The following is a 13170-nucleotide window of genomic DNA, read 5'->3' on the forward strand; positions in this document are numbered from 1 at the left end:
AAAAAAAAAAGAAAAGGTATTTCATGAAACACCTAAAACACCTACTAACATCTAGCTGAATTTGAGAAACACAGTTCAGGGAATGCTGACCTACACTGACAAGATATGATGCAGCAAAAAATATATTTATATTTTTCTTACATTAACATTAAAAGGTGCTAGCGGTATAAATGGTAACAGCCTGAATACTAACAATATAAATGTCAGTTATAGCAAGAAAGATCTAGAGGTCTTAGTTGACCATATATTTTATTTTATTCTATTTTATTTCATTGAGACAGGGTCTCACTCTGTCACCCAGGCTTGAGTGCAGTGGCACAATCACGGCTCACTGCAGCCTCAACCTTCTAGGCTCAAGTGATCCTCCTGCCTTAGCCTCCCAAGTAGCTAGGGAGTAGCTAGTAGCCAGTGTATGCCCAGCTAATTTTTGTATTTTTTGTAGAGACAGGGTTTCACCAGGTTGCCCAGGCTGGTCTCGAACTCCTGAGCTCAAGGCATCCTCCTGCCTCTGGCTCCCAAAAGGGCTGGGATTACAGGCATGAGCCACTGCGCCTGACCTGACCATAAATTTTTAAATGGCATGTGACATTTTAGGCTGCATTAACAGCCTAATAGGTTATACTATTGTATCCTGGGTGGATTTAAGCACATCTGAAGGTAGTTATTGAATCAAATCATGAAGGATCAGGGCAACATGTATGTGAGGAATTCTGAAGGGAAATGTTAATATTTAACTGAAAAAGCATAAGGCTTAAGAGGGAAAAGGTTGGGTAGAACATTTCCTCTCCAACCCTCATGCTACCATGTGGAGAGACCTCTACATTGGAAAGTTGGGATGAATGGGACATGTACGATTGAAGAATAAAGCTGCTATTTTTATCTTCACCTGCCTGAATGGAGCAGCCCTCTCTCACTCGGTTCTGAACTTAAAAGGGAGTGTCTTTATGATCTCCTAATGCTCCAGCAGGAAGTGATGGCTGTCATTAACTGCTTGAAGGCCCAACCTGTGAAAAGTGATTGGATTGACCCTGTTTAGGTAGAGAAGGGATAACCAAGACAAATGTGTATGATTTACAAAGGAAGGTACATTTTGAGTCACTAGAAGGAAGAACTTTCCCATGAATTGTAGCTGAGACAGCAGGTGCCTCATCAATGGAAGTGTTCAAAGCCCAGGGGAGGTGACTCTGTCAAAGTTGAGATAGGAGTTCCTGCTGTGGGTGGGATGTTGTATTAGAGGGCCTGTAAAGTATTTCCTATTGCTAAGATTCGACAGTTCTGCAATATAAAGACATGGATGGGGTTTTAAGGAGTGAGGGTTGTTCGCTAATTGCAAATCTGCCTACTAACTTCCTCCCTATCAATTAAGAGCCCTTAAGTGATACTGAACTCTCATCAGAGAGCATCAGATAATAGTTATTTATATGAAATCTACACCTTTGGCTCCTGGACAGAGTTACCTTTGACTACTAATTTTCAGAAACTTTTCCCCCAAATAACAAAATATTAGGGTAAGAAACTATATAAGAATACAAGAATAAATTGGTTTATTCATTCAATGGGATATGAATCAGCAGTTCAAATGTATGAAAAGATCTCAAAAAATAATGTTGAGTGATTTTAAGTTGTGCAAAAAGATTACTGTACATCCCCATTTACGTACATTAAAACAACCACATGCCGAGTGCAGTGGCTCACACCTACAATCCCAGCACTTTGGGAGGCCAACGTGGGAGGATTGTTTGAGCCCACCAGTTTGAGGCTGGAGTGCAGCGTTGCAGTGAGCAACAGTGAGCCACGATCACACTACTGCACTCCAGCCTGGGCAACAGAGCAAGACTCCATTTCAAAAAAAAAAGAAAAGAAAAAATAAAGTAAAATAAAATAACTACAGAACAATATTACATATTATTTATGGATCTATTAACATAGGTAGCAAAAGTATAAAACATGCGTGGGAATGATATATCCAACTCCAGGACTGTGATTACTTCTGGGGAGCAGGAGAGAGGAAAGGGATGATGAGTTGGAGTGTTAATTATATCAGTAAAGCTTTATTATTTTTTTAAAAACAAAAACGTGGAGCACAAAACACGAAATGTCTATTATCAGTGACGGGGATAGACAGGTATTTATTATATTATTTTCCATACATTTCTGTATGTTTCAACTCATTTCGAATGAAGCAGTACTTTTACAGAAATCATATTAGGGGTCATAATCCCAGTTCTCCCACGAGTGCAGGTCTCTCCTCTCATATCTGATCACCCAGCCTTTGCTCTGACTCTTCCTTCTCCAAGTTCATTTTATCTTTATATTAAAGTGAAACAGACTTTCTTGTCAGCTTCTACTCCTTGGGGCTGGCTTTGCCCCTTGGGACAACAATGACTCTACTGTCTTCTCTCTGCTGAAATAACTGAAATGATTGTCCTTCTACAAAGCAATAGAACTTTGAGTCTTAGGAGAAATTTGTTAAAATCTGCCCTATGTGGATAATACATCAAACTCGTGCTGAATATTTGTTTACTGCAAAAGACATCTTTCCGATTTTAATATAATTCAGTGAGAGAGAAAATGATAAAAGGCTTAGAAAATATTTTTCATCAACTTTTAAAGAAGTAATCTTTTCTAGATGTTAAAGAACTATAAAAGTCACCTATTTTTCCCTGCATTAAAAAAAAAGTAATTAGAAAGACACTATTTCTTCCATAAACACATTCATTTCAGAATTGCCTACAAACTTTTTTTTTAACCATAAAGTAAGGGAAATTGAGTTTAGTTTTTTTGCCTAGTAGGTTAGCTCAGTGATGTTCAAGTTGCAAGTTGTGACCAATTACTAGGTTGTGAAATCAGTGATAGCAGTACTTGAAAGAAATGTAATGGAAGAGAAAATACTGGAATGTAACACTCATAGAGTAAGTACTGTTTGTGAAACTTTTGCTTTGGTTTTTAAAAGTCACACTCACACAGAGGCATGTACTGTGTCACAATGTAAAATGTAGTTCTTATTATGGGTTGCAGCAAAAAAAAAGTTTGAAAACAATTGGGTTAGATGATAACAAATGCTTATAAAAGCTGCTAGCTGAAAACCAGGTTTCTTTATTCTGAAACACCAGTGTTGTTCAAATTTGTTGGCTATGAAAATGTATGATATGAAGGTAGGAACCACCTGAGATCAGAGCTACATCTTTGCTGGGTGCCAGTGACACAAGTAAGAAATATTTTGCTTCCACTTTGTCCAAATTTAAGATTTCACAAGAAGTTTTTAGAAGCTTTATTACTTCACTTAGCATATGTCACAGAGACTATATTAGGCTAATGTGCACAAGAAAAACTTAGCAAATTAACCTTCTGTGCTTTCGTTGACACTTCTGCAAATGGATAAAGCCCTTTAGCTTTGACCTTGCTCCTCAGTCAATGAAGGTGTTTTGAGTTTTCATACCCCTGGCAGTCCATAGCAGGGAGCTACAGTCAATAACCCCTTTCCTGTTCTAGCAAAGCCATTCAAGACACAGCAATTAGCCCTAAGAACCCAAATGCAGAGAGAAATACAATTCATGATCTTGCTCCTTGCTGTACTCTAATGAGGGACTCAGTAAAAGTTCCATTCTCCCCAGAACAAACACAACCTGAATGGATTCTTCTTTCTGCCCTTCTCTTAAACACAATTGGCTTTTATTTATTCAGACATACTCTACATGTAACAAACCTTGGAGAGCACTAATCTTATTAGGGTCAAGGGCATACAGGCCATGCTTTAGACTGCCATAGACGTTACTTTGGATCAGGACATCTTTTGTGAAGAGTTTGTGAATAAGGTATCTAGCTGACAGGCTTGCGCAAGACTTAGCTTTTGCCAAAGTCAGTACTGAATATGGCATCCGTATATTTCTCCAAGGTCTTCCAAAATAGCCTAGAAGCAAAAGAGAAAGATGTCAATTTTCACAGCAGATGTTAGGTTGCATTATTTTTTAAAGGCTGAAACAGAAACACTGATTTTTCTGAATTGTTAGGCTCAAGAATTTGAGAGGTTAAAAATCTAAGGCTTTAAACATTTTTATTTATTTTAAAGAGAGTCTTGCTCTGTTGCCTAGGCTGGAATGCAGTAGCAAAATCATGGCTCACTGCAGCCCCAGCCTCCCAGGGCTTGAGTAATCCTCTTAGCTTAGCCACTCGCCACTCAAGTAGCTGGGGCTACAGGTCCACCCCACCACCCCCAGCTAATTTTTTTTTATCTTTTATAGAGGCAGGGTCTCACTTTGTTCCTCAGGCTGGTCTCAAACTTCCAGACTCAAACGATCCTCCTGCCTCGGCCTCCCAAAGTACTGGGATTACAGGTATAAGCCATCGTGCCCAGCCTAAAGCCTTGCATTTTTAGTGGATTATGAGACAGCATGAGAAATGAGGTAGAAATCACTGTGATTACACATGCTACCACGGTTCAACAGGAAGATTTAATATGCTGTTACCTTTTAGGATACAATAAGTTTTAAAATTACATTTAGTAACAAATTCTAAGTAATGTAATGCACTGTTTCCCTACTTATAAGAAAGATTTTTTCAAAAATAAGCTCCATGATTCTTCCTGAAATAGTTATAATTTTTAAAATGTAGGTTTTCTATTTAGTATTAAATTCATTTTAAATCAACACACTGCTGGTTCACTTTACATATTGTATCTTAGAGATCTTATTTGAAATGAAAAGTAAGTTTTAAGACTTTTCATTTCTCAACTCTACAGCTTAATCATCATCATCTCTCTTCAGTCCATAGTGATTCAAATTAACTCTATTTGAAAAATATTATATTTTACATATAATAATTATTTGTTAAATAAAATATATTTAAAAATATAATATAATTATTATAAGTCAGTAAGTATATTCTTCATCTTAGAACATCCATCATTTAATGGGTGGCAATAAAAACTATTGAATCATCCAGATTCAACATTTAGCAGGAGAGATTATTTAGAAACACATTTAATGCGTCCAAAGACTTAATTCTGGGAGATTTACCTAGTAATATTTATCAAGGGTCAGGAAAAAAGGTTAATACTCTTTAACCTGGTAATTCAATTTCTAAGAACCTAACCTAAGATAATCCAAAGTATGAAAAAATCTATCTGAATCGGCCGGTGCAGTGGCTCACACCTGCAATCCAGCACTTTGGGAGGCTGAGGCAGGTGGATCACCTGAGGTCAGGAGTTCAAGATCAGCCTGGCCAACATGGTGAAACCCTGTCTCTACTAAAAATACAAAAAAAAAAAAAAACTAGCCGAGCGTGGTGGCACACATCTGTAGTCCCAGCTACTCAGGAGGTTGAAGCAGGAGAATCGCTTGAACCTGGGAGGCAGAGGTTGCAGTGAGCCGAGATTGTGCCACTGCACTCCAGCCTGGGTGACAGAGCAAGACTCCATCTCAAAAAAAAAAAAAAAAATCTGAATGAAAACTGTTTTTTTGTAGACTGATTTGTAATCCCCTTCCAAAAAACCCTCAAACCAAAATGACAACAACAACAAAAAGAAACAAAGTAGGAGACAAATAAATTGGGATGCACTTAATTAATGGAATGTTATAATCCTACTTAGAGCAATGATTACGAAGATTGCAGATTCTTGAGGAAAAATAGATACATATTATAATGTTAGAGAAGGGGAGTAATTATATGGGAATCATAATGTTTCCAAATGTTCACAGGAAAAAAAAAACTGGAGGAAAATGAAAATGCCCACAACAGTTTTTTAAAGTATTTTGATTGTGGGAGCTTTCTTCCCCCTCTTAAAAATATTTTCCAATTTTTTAAATAAAATGGCATAACGGACTCCACACACACTACAGTGACTGCTTGGCTCACAGTGGGCTTAGTTGCCCCGTCCCCTCGTTATAGCTGAGTCAGGGTTAGAGACATGTGGCCCAAGTTCTCACAGTCTTGGGGCTGCTCTAGTTCTTGCCTGCCTGAGACTCACTCGGTTCTTTGCTTCTTTGAATACAGGAGCTATTCAACTGGTGACTTGTGGTTGTTGTTTAATTTATCCAGTCTGTGTCTGTAGTGTACAATCTTAACAAATACAGTAGTTAGATTACTTTTATAATGGAAGAAATAAAGCTATATCTTGTCAATGATTTCGTTTGAAAAGGATCCCAGGTAGTATTCTACTTAGGGTTAACATGGGGGCAGGGTACAGAGAGAATGAAGTTTTGCTACTTCAGATGTCACTCATCGGTATGGGTGATGCTAAAGCCCAGCACCCTGGGAAGATGCATTGGGAAGCACAAGTGGCAGGTGGCACAGTCAGTACTGAACCACTGCCACTTGACACCCATCAAAGCAGGAGGCGCCTTTAGCAGACAGTTTAGCAGTGGGAGCACAATGTTCTGAGAGATGAGATTCACGAATTCGTGCCAAAAATCCTATTGCACACCTGCAATGTGCCAGGCACACAGAGAACAAGAAGTGTATCTCAGCTGCAGCCCCTCCCCTTCACCACGGAGGGCAGTGCCTTATCAGAGCTCACACGGTCCAGTGAGTCGGCAAAGAGCCACTTTCCGTAGGAAAAATAACAGTCCCAGAACCATGTGTCTATATATTTCATTAACTCATTAATAAAAGACATTAAATTGTTTCACTTTCTGATGAAATTTCTCAAACACACATAAAAGTAGAGAGAATAGTACAATGAGCCCCAAAAATGCATCACTCAGATTCAACATTTATCAGCAAGAGAATTTATTTAAAAATAAGTTTTTTAAAAACTCACCCCATGCTTCACCAGGTTCCTCTGGATTATCAGTGGAAGGCTCTTGCATTTCTTCAGGGATAGAATTACTGTTTGGCTGCAAGTTCCCCTTTTCTCTCATTTCAGAATAATTCATTGGCTGAAACATCCAAGAACTGCCTTCACCACCATCTCTGTCCCTATGGTCATTTCTGTCTGCAGATGCTGGTGCAACAGGGTTGGTAAGCTTTTTATTTTTGCGAACAGTTTTCTGTTGAAATACAAAACCATATCCGTAAACAAAGTCCCACAGCAAGAAAATATGTCTGTGCTCTACCACCTACCAGGCCCCCCCTAGGGAAGCAACTAACTCTTTAAAAGGTGGGCTGAAGCCATAGGAATACTGTTTGTCGCAATACTATCTGGAAAGAAGGAAAGGGGTGGCTTCTTCCGCAAGCTGTCATGACCCGCTGCTCCTTGCAGGATTTTGTAGCTTTGTCTAAGGAACTGAATGAGAACTGCTGGGACAAATTAAGTGCATAATAAACATTTCACAAATAAACAAAGCAGTGAGTTTCTTGGAGATGACCACTTTTTGTTTCTCATGTTTTGTTTGTATTCTTTTTCCCTAGTGGCGCTCAAGTCTGGCTGCCCGTTTGAATGACCTTCGGGATCTGTAAAAACAAATGGTTGTGCTGCGCCCCACCCTAGGCAAATTCAGCCAGAATTTCTGGCAGTGGGAGTGGGGAGCTCAGGCGTTAGTAACTATTTTTAAGTGTCTCATGTAATTCTAATATGCACCCAGGGTTGACAACCACTGCTCTGGGTTAGCGCTTCTTGAACTTTAGTGTGCACACAAATCACATGGGGGATGGAGGTTGGGGAGGGTCTTGCTAAAATGCAAATTTTGCCCCGAATCAAGACCCTGCAATTTTCACAAGCTTGCCAGTGGTCCACTGCTGCTGGGCTGTGGACCTACTCTGAGTGACAAGGACCTGTCCCATTCCTAGTCAAGCACACAGCAGGCACTTGGCAGACACTGCTTCTCTTCTCTTTTGACACCTAAGCAAATATGCAAATTACCATTTTCCAGGCAGTGTCTTAATTTTACATTCAAATTGTTTAGGGTGCAATTTTTGAAGGCTATAAAATGGAATGTTAAAAATAAGCAGATTTGGTTTCAGGCAGATGGTGCTTGAGCTATCACTGAAATCAACCCGTTCACCAGGAAAACATACGCTCAGCTACAAATATTCTTGGCAAATTGTTTCCATAAACTTACTCTAGAGACACAGGAGCGACTAGACATGGCCAGAAGAAAAAGGGGGTTGGTGGAAATTAGGAACTGTCATTAAGATACATATTTCATCAAAAGACAACAGATATGACACTCTTCCCTAATGGCCCGGTCGTGGTAAAACAAACAAAAATCTCTAATGTAGTTTGAAGATAGACTGGAGGAGAGAGAAACTAGATTTCTGTTATCACATAACTATATGGAGTGTAAAATATCTGTAATCGTTTAACGTCATAACGTGTTTATTTCACCAAGTTCCATCATCACTAAAAGTGAACAAGTAATGAAGTGCCTGCATTTTCCCCTGCACCTCCTCAGCTACCATTGAAACAGCCAAAGAGCACACAGCTAGCTCCTTTTTGTGTTGCTCGGTGAGATACTAAAAAAGATTTGCCAAATATCTTTGTAGCTGAAACTGTTTTCCTAGTATTATCCTTGGCTTCAAATATACTAATTATAGCACTTTATTTATCTTTAGGATATTTTTATAGAGCATAAATCTCAAAAAAGTAAAATAAACATGCAGTATGCTTTTGAAAGAACATCCCATGCCCCGTAAGTTAAGTTAATGAGAATTTTAGCACACGGCCTAAGGAGCCTGTAACTCATGCTATCAGTTCTGAAGCTGTACACAGTACAAACTCAGGTAATAGTAACCATATTTAGACAAAAAATAACTTACTGGAGTACTCTTGGCTTCAGAACATAAACAGTAGATCATAGAATTGATACCAGAAATACAGTCCTGCCAGTCTTTTCCATGTTCACACAAATCACAGGTGGGAAAAGTTGTTGCCAGATATTCTGCAAACAGCAGAAAGTATTCACGAAAATTAGAAAAAAAATTAACAAACCAACGAAAATTTTTTTTCTTTAAATACTGACTTTTAGATGGTTCCATTGTGTAATGGTGAGCACTCTGGACTCTTAAATACTGACTTTGTCTCTTTCTACTTCTCATCCTTTTCTCTTATTCTTTCTGAGAATTTAGAAATTCCACCCAATGAGGATGCTTTGCTGAATTATTTCCCCTACCATGAGATCCCCTAAAACACTGACGTAGGAAGCTAATATTGAGTTCTTGTTGCTCAAAAAAAAAAAAAAAAAAAGGTGTAGGCCGAGCACAGTGGCTCACGTCTGTAACCCCAGTGTTTTGGGAGGTCAAGGCAGGAGGACCAGGAGTTTGAGAACAGCTTAGGCAGCAAAGTGAGACCTCATCTCTATAAAAAATACAAAACTTAGCTGGGTATGGTGGCATGCACCTGTGGGCCTAGCTACTCAGGAGGCTGGGGAGGAAGGGTTGCTTGAGCCCAGGAGTTCGAGGCTGCACCAGAGCTATGATCACACCACTGCACTCCAGCCTGGGCGACAGAGCAAGACCATGTGTCTGAAAAACAATTTTAAGTGTGTAACCAAATGTTGACTCTTTCAGGGTGTTCAGACCATTTAATAACCCAATGGATAAATCAGAGCTAAAAGGAAACATATCAAGAGAAAATAGTGTTACTGCAAACATGATTACACCAGGGGCTCACTCATTGTGTCTATCTTCCCCAGCTCTTCCTTCTGCCTAGAACATCCTCCTGTTCCCTCTACCTAGTGAAGGAGTCCTTCAGAATCCAGCTCAAACATCCTGTCCTTAGTTAAGCCTTCCCCAACTCCCTCAAAGCAGCTGCTCTGAGCTTCCCCAACACTACCACACTGGACTGGGATGTATCTGTTTCCATCAACATGTCCCTTTCTAGACTATGAGCTCCTCATAGGCAGAAACACTTATTCATTGTAGTATCCTTAGTACTCATGAGTTCTAGGATCTCAATAGACATGTCTGGAAGGCAGGAAGGCAGGAGGCTAAAAAGGACTAATCATAAAATTCTATTTCTGTGTTGCTAGTCTCCAGCACTGACAAGTCTTTAATTCCCCCACCTTTTGGCAGAGGAAGCTTTTTACTTTTTTTTTTTTTTTTTAAGTAGCAAGTTTCAGGGCTAAAGAATTGACTTAGTACTAACCATAAACAACTATAATAGATGAGGCTTGTCTTATTCAACCATTCAAGTCAATGGACAAGTTTTATTCTTTGGAAGTTGTTACCAATGATATATTATTAAGTTGTAAAATCAGGGTCAGACAGGTGAAAAAAATGAAGAGTTTTAAGATTCACACAGACTTCATTGTTATTCCTTCAACTGCCAATAACATTCATTGTATGACCAAATGATTATTAAAAATAAGATTCCATTATCACTTAATGTACACATACCTCTCAATGCAGCCATTTTGTTTGGGTCAAGGGACTGGCTGTCTTTCAAATGGATATCCACTGAGTTGCTAATCAGGATTTCCTTGGAGAACAAAATACGAACCAAATAGCAGGCTGCTTGCTTAGGTTTGGCCATATTTCGTACGGCCAGCAAATGAGTTTTAAGTACTCTGACATTTCTTTTTGGATCACCAAGATAGCCTTTAAAAATAAAGAGAAAAAGGAACATCCTTGGTTTTGTCATGCAAAGGTATCCTGAAAGTACACAAGAGAATTACACTGATTTCTTTCTTCTTCTTCAAATAAGGCAAATGCTGATAAACTGATTTCTAATTCATTAATTTCTACTTGGGTGAATTTTTTTTTCGATTTTTTTTTCCTTTCCCTTAAATGGGTCTCTTTGACACCATCTGCCAAACTGTCAACATTCTTCACTTCTGCTGGTCTTGAGCTTACTGTATTGAACTACTCTCTTCATTAGTTTGAACACACGTCATTGTTAGGCTGCAGGTGCATATGTAAACATGTTGCCCTGAGTTCCCACTGCTCCATTTCACACTCTAAAAAGTATACTCAGAGCCATTCTACTGGGTAAGTGGATGTTCCCTGAAGACAGTATTGAAAGCATGGGTGGGGATCATTAAGAAAATTTTCAAATAGCTAGCATTTATCAGTAGTTCCTGTATATCAGGCATGTGCTAAATATTTTACATCTATGCACCAGCTCAGTTTCATCATTCTAACACCTCTATCATTACTCCCACCCCATTATTCCCACCCCCATTATTTCCAAATGAGGAGACCGAGGCCCAAAGAAGATAAGTTATTTGAAAAGGTCACACTGCTAGTTACAGAGCCAGTTTTAAAATCTGTTTATGAGTCAACTGCTCTAAACCATGAATCTTCTACTAATATCTTCCATTCTTTTTCCTATTTTTTTAAAAGAAAAAATTGAAATCATGCTTTAAGTATAGTTTAAATCCTGCTTTTTCAGTTAACATTGTATTTTGAGCATTTCTCTGTTTTCATCTTTTTAAAAAAAATCTGCATTCCTGTCACCATGATTTTCCTGACAAGTGACATTTATGTAGTACTTACGTCCGAGGCATTGTGTTAAGAGCTTTAAATGCATTGTCCTAGCCAGGTGCCGTGGCTCACGCCTGTAATCTCAGCACTCTGGGAGGCCGAGGCGGGCGGATCATGAGGTCAGGAGATGGAGACCATCCTGGCTAACACGATGAAACCCCATCTCTACTAAAAATACAAAAAATTAGCTGGGCATGGTGGCGGGCGCCTGTAGTCCCAGCTACTCGGGAGGCTGAGGCAGGAGAATGGCGTGAACCCGGGAGGCAGAGCTTGCAATGAGCCGAGAGCGACAGAGCGAGACTCCAGCCTGAGCGACAGAGCGAGACTCCGTCTCAAGAAAAAAAAAGAGAGAGAGCTTTAAATGCATCGTCCTATTTGATCTTCACAATTCTGTGAAGTAGGCACTATTATTTTTGTCACTTCACAGCTGAAGAAACTAATATTTAGGTTACGAAAGGGGCTGAAGGTCATAAGGTTAGTAAGACACAGAGCGGGGATTTGAAATCAAGCAGACAGACATGAGAGCTCATGCCCTCAACTATTAGGCTTTACTGCCTCACATGCTGTGGATATACCAGAAGTCAAGTGATTAATTCCCTATCATCATTTATTTTTGTTTGTTTGTTTCCAAATTTTCCCAATGATTCCGTAAAGGACATTCTTGTACCAAAATTTTTATGTAATTTTTTATTACACTTTCAGAGAGAAGTGAGATTACAGTCAACTGGCATAAATGTTTTTATGGATTTTTCTACAAACTATCTTTCAGAAAGTTTGTACCAATGTATACTTCTAACAATGTATCAGAGTGCCCATTTTAGTACAGAGAATCAACTTTTGTTTCTGGGTTTTTTGTTTGTTTGTTTGTTTGTTTTTTGGCTGGAGTACAGTACAGTGGCATGATCATGGCTTGCTATAGCCTCAACCTTCTGGGCTGCTCAAGTGATCCTCCCACCTCAGCCTCCCAAGTAGCTGGGATTACAGGCACATGCCACCACGCCTGGCTAATTTTTTGTATCTTTGTAGAGATGGGGTTTTGCTATGTTGCCCACGCTGGTCTCAAACTCCTGGGCTCAAGCGATTTTCCCACCTCAGCCTCCTAGATTGCTGGGATTAACAAGTCTGAGCCACTGTGCCCAGCCAAGACCACAATTTTTGAAATTTCTTCTAGTTTGAGTAATAAAATAATTTAAAGGAATAAGCTCTCCTCTAGGAAGGGAGTCAACAAACTACAGTCCACTGGCCCATTCCCCCACCGACATGTGTGAAAGGTATGCTGGCCATGGCCATGCCTATTCATTCGTCTACGGGCTGAGGCTGCTCTTATGTTACAACAGCAAATGTGGGTATTTGTGACAGACAATACTATCTAGCCCTTCACAGAAAAGGTTTCCTGACCCCTGTTCTAGGATATTAATAAGAGATAAGCTGCTTAGAAGTTGAGACAAAAATGAACTGACTACAAAATATTTGGAAGGCTTACCCTTAGAAGCCACAAAGCTTGGGGTCCCCTCATCTCTGCCACTGTGGCTTGGCAGGCAGTACATGAACTGGTAAGATACGTGAGCTTTAGGCCAGTTACGGTGGTTCATGCCTGTAATCCTAGCACTTTGGGAGGCCAAGACAGATGGATCACTTGAGGCTAGCAGTTTGAGAACAGCCTGGCCAAAATTGCAAAACCCCATCTCTACTAAAAATACACAAATTAGCTGGGCGTAGTGGTGTGTGCTTGTAATTCCAGCTACTTGGGAGGCTAAGGCAGAAGAATCGCTTGAACCTGGGAGGCGGAGGTTGCAGTGAGCCAAGATCATG

The 13170-nt window shown here is 39.6% G+C and overlaps 1 protein-coding gene across 1 annotated transcript in view; it reads right to left on the reverse strand.

Moving 5' to 3' along the window:
- The window catches only part of BEND2 (BEN domain containing 2), a 123447-nt gene that overhangs the window by 74587 nt on the left and 35690 nt on the right, over nucleotides 1-13170 (reverse strand). The window contains 4 exon segments of the mRNA XM_077988395.1: nucleotides 3707-3910; nucleotides 6758-6986; nucleotides 8695-8816; nucleotides 10273-10473. Of these exon segments, the coding sequence (XP_077844521.1) occupies nucleotides 3707-3910; nucleotides 6758-6986; nucleotides 8695-8816; nucleotides 10273-10473 (756 nt within the window).

Source organism: Macaca mulatta, chromosome X (genome assembly GCF_049350105.2).
Source record: "Macaca mulatta isolate MMU2019108-1 chromosome X, T2T-MMU8v2.0, whole genome shotgun sequence".
In the NCBI taxonomy this organism is placed as follows: Eukaryota; Metazoa; Chordata; class Mammalia; order Primates; family Cercopithecidae; genus Macaca; species Macaca mulatta.